Source organism: Hakea prostrata, chromosome 8 (genome assembly GCF_041222555.1).
Source record: "Hakea prostrata isolate BN-2017 chromosome 8, UWA_Hpros_2, whole genome shotgun sequence".
NCBI lineage: Eukaryota > Viridiplantae > Streptophyta > Magnoliopsida > Proteales > Proteaceae > Hakea > Hakea prostrata.
In genome coordinates, this window is record NC_142607.1 from 12553076 (window position 1) to 12567256 (window position 14181).

Sequence of the window (14181 nt, forward strand, 5' to 3'; positions counted from 1 at the left end):
CGCTTCCATTAGTATGCTTTCTTCTTTTGTTTTGAGGTTTTGAACGAAAGAAAGCAAGACAAGAACAGTGAAACGGAAGAGAAAGGAAACCCAGACAACAAAAGGAGAGGCAAACAAGATCAATCAGCAGAACTCTTCTACAAGAACCCAAGACAGGAACGGAGAAAATGAGAAAGTAGAGGCTTGTGTGTGTGAAGTTGGGAAGTAAAGAAGGCTTAGGGTTTTAAATACATAAGGGAAATTTTGTCAACTTTTGAGGCGAGCTTACGATGGATGTCGAAGAACAATTTGAAAATTTTCAATGTTCAGTAGCTGCCCACGTGCCTTACAGTATGTGCACGCTGTTGATGTTTAAACCACGTGCCTTAGGGTTGGCTCGAGTCACCTCAATTATTAATGGGACCCTCCGGCCGAATAGAAACGATTAAATTTCGGACGATACGCATGCTTGTTTCTGATTCAGAGAAGCTGGTTCAGACAGCTAGAATTTCCGGGGTTCTATTTGGTCTGATTTGAAAATCAACTAGGGTTTCTCCGCAGATCTGGCAATGGATATTTGAAATTTAGAAACACGACGGATTTAAGTTGTTTCACTTATGTGCAGCTCAGTGCTGCCTACAGTCGAGACAATTTCGCTTTTTTCTTAATTGTGAAACAGATGGTCGAGATCAAAGGTGCTTTGCATCTAATTATATCAATGGTTGAAATTTTAAACATCCAACTAATAAAACTTTAAATTTAAAGGTGTTGGCAATGGTAGGTTAATTGAGCGGTTAACAACCCAAACTCCCATGCGAAGGTCTTGGATTCGCACCCATTCGGCGGCATATATAAGTAATACCCCCATGATATCAATTCGCCAGCTCCAAATTGTTGCTCATTCATTACCGAATTCTCAGCATGCCTTAATAGACAATAATTCAAATATTGCTTCTCATGGATGTCAACGCATGGTAATAGCAGCTCTGAAAGGAATGAAATCGTCTCTACTATGCAAAGAGAGTCTAATATGGCTTCTCCTATGTCTGACCCTAATGCTCGAAGAATTTTGGATCATGAACGGTTAAATTTTTGTGCTCACCCTATGGTAATTGGATCCGAGTAGACTCGGCTGGTCCCACCCGGTGGTAACCGTTTCCATGCATTACGTGAACATGAGAAAGATCTTGATCAGGAAGAGGAGGTTGTTAAAAATGCCGCAGGTGTTCGGGTTGGAGATAGAAGCCCACCGAGGAACGTGACCTAGCTCAGCGTGTCTCTCCAACTCTAATTCATCTTAATGAACTTGCCGCTTGGAACGTTAGGGGATTGAATGACCCTAGAAGAAGTCGTGCCGTGATGGATTGGGTTGGTGCTCATAAACTTAAATCTCTTTGCATTATTGGAGACAAGGAGACAAGGGTTAAGTCAGATAGTTTTCCCTGTGTTGCGAGACCCTTTCTACAATAAATGGAGTTGTATTTCTAATTACGCCTTTAATGTGAATGGGAGAATATGGGTTTTATGGAATGGTGATGAAATTACTACACATTGTCTGTATATGTCTGATCAAATGATCCTCCTTTCTGCTACCTCTCGGCAAAGTGGGTTCTCTATTTTGGTTTCTTTCATCTATGGTGCTTTTGACGACAATCTTAGAGAGTCGTTGTGGGAGGACATTACTCGGTTGGGCTCACAAGTCTCATCTCTTTGAGTTTTTATGGGAGATTTTAATGTTTATTTAAATCCGGATGACAAGGTGGGTGGAGGTCTTACTCCTATTCGCAAGTATAGACACTTCCGTAATTGCATGGATGTTGTGAACCTTCTTGAACTCCGGTGTATTGGCCATCATTTTACTTGGAGCAACTAAGTGAAGGGGGAGAAGAGAATTTCTTCAAAAATTGACAATGTTGTGGTCAATCAAGCTTGGCTTAACACTTTCCCGGGGGGGGGGGGGGGGGGGGCGGGGGGGGGCCCCGGCCGGGCCGGACGCCCGGGCGCCGCCGCCCCGGGAGGGGACAGGTGCAGGGGGGACCAACCGACCGCCCCCCCCAGCCGGGGGGCACGACCAGGATCGGCCGCGGGGGGGCGAACCGAGAGGGCGGATGCCACCGGTCCGGGGGGCGAGGGGAAGTGCAAGGTTCGAGCGGGGTGCGCGCACACGGTGAAGGGGTGCATCTGCTATTCCAGAGACGGTGTGGAAGATAACCTGGTCATGTCGTACGCTGCCGAAAATAAATAGTTTTTATGGAGAAGTTGTGTTGGGGAGTTAGCTTCAGGTGATGGTTTGCAACGACCTGAGCTGTGGTCGCTGTGGGGAGCTAGAAACAAAGCACACATTCTGTTAGGTTGTACATATGCAAGAGCGATATGGTATGGCAGTAATTTGGGCTTTATTCCTCCGGACAAGATCATCACCATCGCTTCCAGATTTCTTTAGCGAATGGCTGCGTTTAAAAAATCTGGGGAAGGAAGAATTTCGATCAATTTGCTCGAAAATTTACTGTGTTATGGCATTTGTGCATGGTTATCAAGGAACACGTTCGTTTTCCGCCATAAAGAAACCCCTCCAATGGTGGTTCTCTAGCTACCATGCTCAGAAGGCTACAGCTGAATTTCAAAATGCCATGCAAAGGAACATTGGAACAACAGTAGAAGAAACCGGTTGGAGCAAGTGTCAAGTATTTTATTTTCTCAGCAACAGGTGTGAACAAAGCTTACCATTCTCTATGATGCTAAGAGTGAAACGGGAGAGGAGGGAAACCCAGATAACAAAAGGTAGAGGCAAACAATTCAGGTCTATCAGAAGAACCCAAGAGCCGAACGGAGAAAATGAGAAACCAGAGGCTTCTATCTGTGTGTGAGAAGTAGAGAAGCCAAGAACTGATAGGGTTTTATAGAAGCCGATAAGATAAAGAAAGCACTGTTATCACTTATCAGGGTCTCTTAAGCCCAGCCGAAATACAGAGTGGGAGACCACAGAAACTTATCAGCGGACCCCACCCTGGGAGGCGGCTCTGCCTGAGTGCCTGGAAGCAGAGAGGATCCAAATTCAACCAAACGCGTGCATATGGAGAGAGGTTTCTTGAAGACATTTTGACTTGACTTTATAAAGACACTATCATTTCAACCAACGTGATAACTCATCTTACACGTGATAATCATGCATTTATTATTATTTATTTTATTTAATTTTCATACTTAATTAATTAGATAAAAAAGAGTTAATCGAATTTTTTATATATTTAAAAATAAGGTCCTTTTTTGTTATTACGGATAATATAGAGAAAATAGACAAAGATGTATTAGATATTAGCTAGTGGATTTCAATCAAATTAAAATCATGGAATTCAATTTTATTATCCCAATTGTCAATGTTGAAATTCAATCTTAATTCATGTAAATAAAGAAAATAAAAACTGGATTCATATGATTTTTTTTTTTGTTTTCTTGGATTCTCATTGGTTCTCTTTCATTTAATTTTCTAAACATTTATAGTCGTTGGACCAAATTTACTTTACTCAAGCCACATTTCATAATTGGCAGACACATGGACTTCTTTAATTCATTCTTATTTTTTCTTTCTCTCTCTCTTCAATTCTTCACTCTCCAACGTTTTTAGCGTGTGTAGTAATTTGTTTTATTTCTTCTTCTTTTGTTTCTTCTCTTATTTCTTTTATTAGTAGTATTTTTATTACTATTATTATTATTTTTTCTTTTTCCATATTGTTATGATTTTCATGCAATTCTGTTTTCAAATTTGACAAGATTGTTCTATTACCTATTCGCCTATTTATGAAAACCTTCTAGAGGCGAAACATTATTTTTGAAAAAACAATCTCTCCTCTCATTGCATTACCGTGGCAGCCATAACAAAGCTTCATCTTGTCGTTGTGAGGTAGAAAACATAGTGCATGTATCAACATTGAGTGCGAGGGATGTGTTTGTTGTCCATATTCCATAGTGAGTAGCTAATTTCTTATTATGTTTAGGATTGGATGAACTTTTGGAATTATTTATCAATCATGGTTTTATGCAATTGCTTGATGTTAGACTAAACTCCATGAGAGTGATTTTTATTGTTAAATTTAATAGATATAATTTTGTTTATGTAGTTCATTATTTTCATTTCAAGCAATAAAATTTATTGTTAATGGGTTTTATTGGAGATAGTCTATAATTGAATGAACTAAGCGTGCCAAGCTTGAAAAACAAAGGATGATAGTGTTGTCAAGATAATATATGCCTAGGATGAACGTTACTTTCTTGTGAATTTATCAAAGCCTATGGTTGTGATAAATTAAAGTGTGAGACCAATTTAACTGATAATACCATTAGGGATTTGAATCTTAAAGATAATCTTTCCAATCTATTTCTCTCTTGCTTTCCAATTTGTTAGTTAGATTTAATTACCTTAGAATTTTTGTATTCTTATTTTTTCTCTTACAAAAAAGTATATTAAAATTATTAATTTACAAGAGAATCGATAAATCATGAAGTCAATCGCATTTTTTTTTAAAATAATATCCATTCATCATTAACAAGTTCGAAAATGTGATTACATCTCTCAAATATCCCTCTTACAATTGATGATTTAAATGAAAACACCCCACACGAGGTCCATCCAACATATTAACCAAAAAAAGTATTCAAAAAAAAAAAAAAAAAACTTAATAGTTAATATAAAAACAGTAAATAATAGTCAAAGTACACTTACTGGCTATTAATGTAAATTGGTTAATTAAAAAAAACACTTAATAGTTAATATAAAAACAGTAAAAAGAAGTTTAGTTTGAAAAACATGTAAAAGTGTGAACAACATAGTTTATTTTATATAATGCATATTCAAATGGATACAACCACGCGCATTGGCACGTATAGCCCTTACCAGTTAATATAAATATTGAAAACATCAAATTATTCCAGTGCAGAAGGTTCTGATTTTGGAGGATCAACATCGGAGTATGCAGCCTTAAACCCTACTTCATGGAGAGGTTATTTAATCCATCATGCCCAGCCACAATGCCAGAAAGCTACATGCTTATCTTGTGAACAGTCATTCCATTCATATCGTCAAGAAGTGTTCACAAACTCCTTCAGTCTCTGGCATAAACTTGCAGTGTCCACTCCTACTCTGGAGCTAATAGCCTTCAAAGATCAAACCAACCCCATCAATCTTATGATAAAGCTAACTAAGAAGAAGCTTGAAATTGAATAGAATAAGATTACCTGAGAGTGAATAGTGCAGAAAACCTTCTCACCCATCACAGAGCAGCTAGCATTGACAACTTCTGCTCCTTCTTCCGTGATGATACTAATTACTTCACTCAACAAGAAGTCTTTGTTCATTTCAGTAATCAAAGTAATCTCCATGCTATGACCCATATCCCTCAGTTCAAGTATTGGCAAGTTTGACCCAACTGTCATTGTGTCTTTCATATCCTTGTTCATCCCATAGATGTCCATGGCTTGCTTCCGCCTTTCTTTTAGATTTTCCACTCTCTGTCTCAGTTCCTTTATATAACTTGCTGCCTGGTCCAATCGATCTTCCTGAGATGATATTTCCTGTAAAAAAAAGAGCTTCAATATTTTGATAACACAAAAGTATGAGAGAGAGAGAGAGGGATGAGAGAGAGAGACCTTAGTAGAGCTGTAGTTGAGAGGGATTAGAGAGGAAAGCTTGGAGGAAAGGAATTTCATTTGCATTCTTCTGTTTTTTTCAATAGTCTTTCTCTCCTTTTTGGGCGATGGGTTAGAGTGGTTCTTCATCTTTTCCATTATTATGATTTCTTCTTTCGTTTTGAGGTTTTGAATGAAAGAAAGCAAGACAAGAACAGTGAAACGGAAGAGAAAGGAAACCCAGACAACAAAAGGAGAGGCAAACAAGATCAATCAGCAGAACTCTTCTTGAAAAACCCAAAGACAGGAACGGAGAAAATGAGAAAATAGAGGCTTGTGTGTGTGAAGTTGGGAAGTCAAGAAGGGTTAGGGTTTTATAGAAGAGATAAGCAAGCGATGTAATTATCACGGTTTCAGCCACAGCCACAATATAGAGAGGGAGACAGAGGATCTTGAAACCCTAATAAGTACCAAACACATATGGAGAGAGGACTTAGGATCTGAAACCAACGTGATCACAGACCGTACACGTCATCACTATCTGACTTTAATGTTAATTAAAAATACTAATTAATATAAGGGAAATTCTGTTTACTTTTTGGCGAGCATATGATGGTTGGCGAAGAGCCATTTGAAAATTTTCAATATTCAGTAGCTATCCACGTGCCTTACTGGTATGAGCACGCTGCTGATGTTTAAATTTCTTCAAATTGATTTTATGAGTCACCCCAACTATTAATGGGACCCTCCGGTCGAATTGAAATGATTAAATTTCGGACGATATGCATGGTTGTTTCTGATTCAGATAAGCTGGTTCAAACAGCTAGAACTTCAGGGGGTTCTATTTGTTCTGATTTGAAAATCACCTAGTCTGGGAACTGATATTTGAAGTTTCGAGACATAGGGGATTTTAGCTATTTCACTTCAGTCCACATTAAATGCGCAGCTCAGTTCTATCTACCGTCGAAATCGAAATCTCGACCATCCGTTTTGCTTCTTACCCACTAACAAAATAGATTGTCAAGATTGAAGGAGCTGCACATTTAACGTTCAACATTTAAGTTCAACACGAAGAATTTGAGACGCCAAATTGTAATATGGAAAAGCATTTTGTGAGTTCTCACTAGGGAGAGAAAGTCACTAATGATCCCTTGCACACACTAAATGCCTAACTTGGTTGAAATAAAGGAAGTTTAGAGTTCATCTTCAACAAAAGCCGAGCTTATGGACCTAGTGGCTTCTAATTATTCTTATTGTCATGTTCAGCTATGATGGTCCACGTATGCATGAAGAGTAATATGTTAGTAGAATTGAAGGTAGGGTGGAGCCAAGATTCAACAATGGCGGTCCCAAAGCTCACAGTGACTTTTTTACCATTATCGTTACGGGTCTTAAGGTAGCTCTGTATCTGATTGAGGGTATGTATAACTTTGAAAGCGAGATGAATGCGAAGGGTGAAGCAACATCTCAGGTGGAGCAACATCTTTCTTCCTTTTTTATGTCTTGTTTGTCACCTCAAAGCCCTTGTCAACGACAGCCTCCATGGCTTCTTGACTGTAATGCTGCATAGGCATGCAAGGTTGGAAAAAAAAGGAGATGAAGTTAGAACCTATTAGAGAACTACTCGGGTTGATGAAGAAAGATGAAGCTAAGTTAAAATATCACTAGAAGCACGACCCCCCCATTGAAGCACACCATCTTACTGTATGACGTGTCCATGGAATTGTTGGTTCCCAAAGGTATACCCCTCATTTGTCTTCCTTGTTTATCTTTTCATGCATGCATTAAGGACATTGCATTACTTAAACTGTGTGTGTGTGTGTGGGGGGGGGGGGGATACCTTCTTTGTAGATTTTAACTTTTACTTTTGGTTGGTGTACATACTCTTTCAATTGCTATGATGTGTGAATTGAGAGTGATTTTGGTACCCATCGTGAACACATAAAAACCTTATTGAGAGGAAGGTAACTTGTATGTATGTTGATATGAGAATTTTCTTAGAATAAAAAGCCCTTAACTTAAGGCGTTAGACCATCTATGGGTTTTATGAGTCCTTGTTCCTTTGGCTAAGAGTTGATATCACTTTTTTTGTATGGCGTGACAAAAGTTCAAAAAGAAGTAGTAATAATAATAATAATAATAATAATAATAATAATAATAATAATAATAATAATAATAATAATAATAATAAAAATAGAAAGAAAGAAAAGAAAGAAAAAAAGAAAGAAAGAAAGAAAGAAAGAAAGAAAGAAAGAAGAAGAAAAAGAGTAGAAAATAAAAGTTGAATTCCTTAGAACTAGACAAGGCACTCTGACTTGAATTGAGTTGATTTGATCGAAACTCTTAGGAATGAGATTATTGAAAAAAACTCTTGTATCATTGTCTATGTGGGCATATGCAAAGCAAAGATGCAAAGTAACTTGGGTTTTCTGGTGTTTTCTCCACCATATCATTCAAACCAACCGTAGTGGAGAAAAGTAGAGTTCACTACTCAAAGAATCGAAAAAAAAAAAAAAAAAAAAAAAAAGAGAGAGAAATATACTTCAAAACCTTAGTCCTTGTTCCCCTTATGAGTGGTTTTGCTTAAAGGAGAGGTGTACTTGAAATATATAAGATGAGTATTTGATTGAGATATATACTTAGTCTCAAGAATCAATATGAGGTAATAAAGTTCAAGTGTGGTGAATCTTAAATCAATGGTGAGGAAAATTGTTATAGCTATTGATCTTGTATGAGTATGTACCAATTGTTAGAGTTGGAATTTGTAATGTTTTATTTTGAGCTGAATTGTAATTTTGGATGTATATTTTCTGCAAACATCCACAAGACAAAACTCGTCCTCTAGGAGTAACCTAGTGGTTTAAAAGCTTGTTGCACATGCTAAGTGTAACCGTGATTCCAACGAAAATGAGTTAGGATTTTATATTGTTGCACTAGTTTCTTACCTGCATTTGTATTTTTCTTTTATTCTTAATTGAGGACAAGCTTAGTCTAAGTGTGGGGGAATTTGATGAGCACATTTATGTGTGAAATCTTAGGACATAACGCATGCAGTTTACACACTTTGAGTAGAGCTATCTTGGGTTTTATGTTGTTTTTGTAGATTTTATGAATTTTTAGGACTTTAACAAATATCTGGAGTTTTGGGTATAAAACATGTGATTTTACACGTCAAGAGGTCCATTCAAATTCTCAAGTGAAGAAATGAGCATGATTTGGAGCATGATGGGCTAGAGATGCAATGATGGGCCAACTCCAGAATATTTTATAAAATTATATGAAGATTTTTATTTTATTTTTCTTTATTGTAATTGAATGAATGTATGGGTCTCACAAGTAGTCAAAGATTAGGATTTTCTATTTTTTCTAGGAGATTTCATTTTTTGTTAGATTTTATTTATTTCTCTAGTTAATTTTCTCTCTCCCCACTTTTTATTCTTTTCACTATTTTATTTTATTTTATTCCTTAATTAACCCAAAAGCACTTTCTTTATTCCACTTTTTCTCCACGTGAAAATCAAGTTTTTTATTTACTTACTATGTATTCCTTAGGATTTCTAACGAATTTAGATCATTTTTTATTTGTTATTTTTTTTTTAATTTTTCTATTTTACTCCTTTTTGTAAACCATTCTCCATCTCCTATTACCTCCCCTCTTAGGTGTAGTTTACACTTTATTTTCTCTTTAGTTTACTTTAGTCTTACACTTTATTTTCTCTTTAGTTTATTTTAGTATTGCACTTTCTATTCTCTTTAGCTTGTTCTAGGTTTTCTCTAATTCTTTAATTACTTTGTAGGTTCTAATTCTAGATTGAATGTTTAGGTTTTAATTTTCTATGCAATGCAAGGAATGTTGAAGTTGTGTAATTTATTTTATGCAAGTGTATTTCTTTTATTTTTATTAATACAATTTCAAGTTCAAGTTCAAGTTTCAAGTTTGGAGATTCGTTTTCTCTCTAGGTCTAGCAATTACAGATCTATATTATTCTGTTGTTAGGGTTGGTTGAGATTCAAATCGTTTGTTCAAATTTTTTTGGAGATTCAAAGATACAAGTAAGTAACATTCTTCAATAATCCTTCCGAGAGCAATCACCGATAGGCCATACTTTCTATATAATGGAAGGAGACTTTTGAAATGATTGACCACTGAAATGAGATGCCAAGTGTGTATGTTAGTTGCATTGAATTGCCTTTAATTAATGACATGCAAGGATCGGGCCCCATTAGGCACATAACTTACCACCAAATTTATGCAGTCGTCATTTTTGATAGTTCTCACTTGAGACTGCTTTCAATTTTAGCATTAGATAGCCTTCTTCAAGTGGCTGCACTCTTTTCCCTTAATTTTTTTAGAGGGCAACAGGTAGCTCTTTATTGACAGCTTTCACTCTACTCTAAGTAGCCCTTTCCGGGATTTGAACCGTTGACGTGGTACAAACTCTGATACCAAATGTTAGTGTTAAATTTATCATAAACATTCACACACACACAAGAACCCAAGAATAACGTAGTTTGACATTCATTGTGAAGCCTACATCCACGAAAAAAAAAACCCCAATTAATTTGTTTATAAGGTGAGGTTTCATTATTTTTTAAATAGAAAAGAATAAGAGTTTTACAATAAATTAAATTCTAATATGACTCTTCCTCTCTGCTAGTTTCCTTATAGAGTTGGGAGACTAGCAAGTTACATTCATAACACTCCCCCTCAAGTTGGATCGAAGACATTATCTGAGGTCAACTTGCTCAACGCAAATTGAAATAATCCTTTTGATAAGGCTTTAGTGAAGACATCTGCAAGCTGATTTTCACTTTTTACATAAGAGGTTTCCATAGTTTCACAAAACAAAATAACATTAATCAACTTTAATGTGCTTAGTTCTTTCATGAAACATGGGATTAGAGGCAATGTGTGTAGCCGCTTGATTGTTGCAGAACAGCTTCATACGTTTTTTAGAACTTCTCATCCCCAATTCCTGAAGTTTGACACCAATCCAGATTAATTCACTAGTTGCAGACGCCATTGCTCTATACTCTGCTTTTGCACTGGAACGAGCGACAACATTTTATTTTTTATATCTCCAAGAGACTAAATTTTCTCCTACGAATACACAAAAGCCAATAGTTGATCTTCAATCAATAGGATTGCCCACCAATCTGCATCAGCATATCGTTCAATGTTTGTGTGTCCATTCTTCTTCATGCAAATGCCCCTTCCTGGAGAAGATGTCAGATAATGTAGTATGTGATAACTAATTCCATGTGCCCTTTTGTAGGATTATGCATAAACTGACTGATATAACTCATTGCATATGCAATGTCAAGTCTGGTAATGATCAAATAAATCAATTTTTCAATCAACCTTTGAAAACAATTAATATTTTGCAATGGATAATCATTGTTAATAACATGTGTAATCCATGGGTGTTATGGTTGGTTTCACACTCAATTTGTTAGTTTCCTTTAGCAAATCAAGAACATATTTCCTTTGAGAAATGAATAATCCTTTACTAGACATTGCAACTTCAATTCCAAGGAAATATCGAAGTTGTCTTAAGTCCTTGATTTCAAAAGTCTTCTTCAAATAATCCTTGAGGGTATTGATTCCTTGATGATCATCTCTAGTAATTACAATGTTATCGATGTATATTAAAATTAATGTTGTGCCAGTATGGGCATTCTTTAAAAACTTTGAGGAATCTGATCCACTTCTAGTAAATCTAAATTTAATAGGAGCTGTACTTAACTTTTCATTCCATGCTCATGGCGATTGTTTTAGGTCGTATATTGATTTTTTCAATTTACAAGCAATTCCATTTTGTTTTTCTTCAATAAGTGTTTTCTTCATAGCTTCCTCTGAAATCAGGTGCAACACGAAATGAACTGAAAATGTTTTCGTTTCGTGTTTTTCAAAGAATTTTGATAACCGCGTATTTTTTGAAAATGATTTTGAAATTGTGTATTTTGAAAATGATTTTGAATTCATATATTTTTAATAGGTTTTTGAAATCGTATATTTTGAATTGGTCCGGTTCGTATACGGTCAAGCGGTTCATACCATTAAACCGCTCGATTTGCTGGGACGAGCCGGAGATTCAAACAGAGATTCAAAAGACCAAACAGGAGTCAAATATAAAATAAGTGTTGGGGGAAGAAAGGGTCACCAAAAACATTGATCGATGTAATTGGAGGCAAGAGCTTTTAACCGGCACCCCCACGCCGTTAGGAAAGGGACGCGACGAGTTCAACCACGGGATTTGATTCGATCCGGATGAACTCAGTCATGCCCAGGCCCTAAAAAACATCATTTTTCTTCATGAAAATCCATTAAGCAAATGCGCAAGACTGAGGCACTAAATCACTAATAGAGAGGGAGACACGAAGACAGGTTTGTCACGGCTGCTCCCCACTGTTGAGGATTGAAGACTTTTTATTTGACTTCATAATCATACACGAGAAGACTGAAACTGAAGACTCTATCATGTGAACCGGCGTGACCACCGGCCATACACGTCATCACCATCACCTGCACCGAAATCTGTGAAAACGAAACTGATAACGGCGCCGTCGTGTTTCAGTGTTTCAATGGTCATGGCGAAAAACCTGTCCTAGTTCATGAACCGTTAAGGCCTCAACCGTCTATTGACCGAACTCAGAAAGGAATTCATTGTCATCTTTTTAGAAAGTTTACACTTTTTTCTCCTGTGATGGTCTTAGCACAATCTTTTCGGCATCATTTCGCTGCTCTATAGCTTTTTTTCCCTTTTCTCCTGTAGATGGATAACTACAGAAAGTCACTATTTCAATTTTGACCGACTTGCACCTTTGAAATTTTAGAGTTGTTACACAAGTTGTGGCGGCCGGACTTGGGAGTTTGCAAGCTGCCTTCATTTTCTGTCCACATCTATAGTGTGTTTACGCCCCTGAGAATTTCTAAGTATCTTCACAACTCTCTCTCTCTTTATTCTTTCTCTGAGATCATGCCGGAAGGGGACACGTCGTTTCATTGTGTAAGAATGAGTTGGTCCAAAACAACTTCGATAAAAGTTTCAACGATTTTGCTCGGAATAGCGAATAGCCATTACTGAAAAGAGTAATGGAAGAGTTGAACGAGTGGCTGACAGGGAAGACCTCATTTCGTATAAAACAAAATAAATTTTTTTTTTTTGGAATAAATGGAGAAGACCTGGTATGTATGTATGGAATAAGAATGAGACCTACACACAAGGGTGTAGGTTTAAAGTATCCCACGATACCATGCGATACTAGTCGATACGTATCCATATTTGACCCAACCGATATAATACATCTAGATACGTCTCTCTATTAAATTACACTAAAATACATTAGTTAGAGCAATACAATACACGATACAGGACGATATGTCTCTTAACGTTACAAGACCGATACTCGATACCAATACTTTAAACCTTGCCTACACACAATCCACTCATGAAATTGAATAATAATTTGGATGTTATAGAACCCAAACCGAATCATGATCCGATAAACTCAGAATTTCAATCAATTAGGTCAGTTTCCCCACTTCATGCTTTCAAGTTGACAGCCTTAACCTGCTTCAGAGCCTCAAATCAAGCTGATGTCCACTCTCATGGTTGGTTGGCATATAGCATTCAAACCCTTAACCCTCCCGAATTCATTTCTACCAATTTAGCTAGGATCCTAGAGGAAACATACATGGTGATGGCTCTATTATTTGGTCTCTCTTGACTGAAATTCAAATCCGGGATTTACAGATTCCTTCAGATTGCTTCTACTCAATGGTTTCTGTAGAACTCCCTATGGTAGTTTTCTACTGGTCTACAGGAAATTGAATGTTTGGAAACTCACTGCTGTGGAGATTCTTTAATGGGACAGATTCGAAGATTCAGTTTCACAGTGGCAATATGTCGTACGTATTTGGAAAGCAAGGAACTTCTTGGCCTTTTTGCTGTGGAGATTCTTTAATGGGACAATGATTGCCTATCCCGTGAACCCATCATGTGAATTGTCGATGGTCATGACATGTTTATTATCTTATGTTTATTATTTACTTTTTATTTCTAACATATAAAATATCAAGCGCGCACCTTTTATTATATCCCAAAAAAAATAATTATAAGTGAATGTAGAGGTAATGTTGAAAATTACAAATAAAAACTTATTGGAGATGATGTTAGTGAGAGGGGTCTCACTGATAAATTGAAAAACTATAGGGAGTGGCATTAAATTTATGAAAAACCTTAGGAGGTAGCAGGAAAAAATTATCTTATAATAACACGTGTTCAGCTAATAGCTAGTATGAGTGCACACACTAAGGCTCTTTTTGGTATCAGTTTTCATTCTCTATCATGCTTATTTAAAAGAAATGAGTACAAGAATTCATTGTTGATCAAGAACAAAAAAATGGTTTGGTGACTTTTGTTGAGAATAAGTTATAGAATGAAAATTAAGTTTGGTATGTCAAAATGAAAAATTGTTAGAAAACCTAATAAAAATAGGAGAAAACAATGCCCCAAAGCTTGTGTAAGGGATCGATTTGTAGAAGTTCAACCAATGAAAGACTAGCTCAAACAGATC

General features: G+C 36.6%; 1 protein-coding gene across 1 annotated transcript; it reads right to left on the minus strand.

Annotated features, from left to right (window-relative positions):
* Nucleotides 1-5055: 5055 nt before the first annotated feature.
* LOC149006979 (transcription factor bHLH162-like) lies at nt 5056-5751 on the minus strand. The gene is made up of 3 exons (XM_089166999.1): nt 5623-5751; nt 5212-5547; nt 5056-5130 (listed from the first exon to the last, which is right to left on the minus strand). The coding sequence occupies exons 1-3, from the start codon at nt 5749-5751 to the stop codon at nt 5056-5058; spliced, it is 540 nt and encodes a 179-aa protein (XP_089023125.1).
* Nucleotides 5752-14181: the final 8430 nt, after the last annotated feature.

What these genes read in the sequence shown, in the direction of transcription:
- LOC149006979 (XM_089166999.1), bottom strand. Translation starts at nt 5,751, where the DNA reads ATGAAGAACCACTCTAACCCATCGCCCAAAAAGGAGAGAAAGACTATT. An exon ending in TCAACTACAGCTCTACTAAG is followed by an intron (nt 5,548 to 5,622) that starts GTCTCTCTCTCT and finishes TTTTTTTTACAG; the next exon opens with GAAATATCATCTCAGGAAGA. An exon ending in TCTGCACTATTCACTCTCAG is followed by an intron (nt 5,131 to 5,211) that starts GTAATCTTATTC and finishes TGATCTTTGAAG; the next exon opens with GCTATTAGCTCCAGAGTAGG.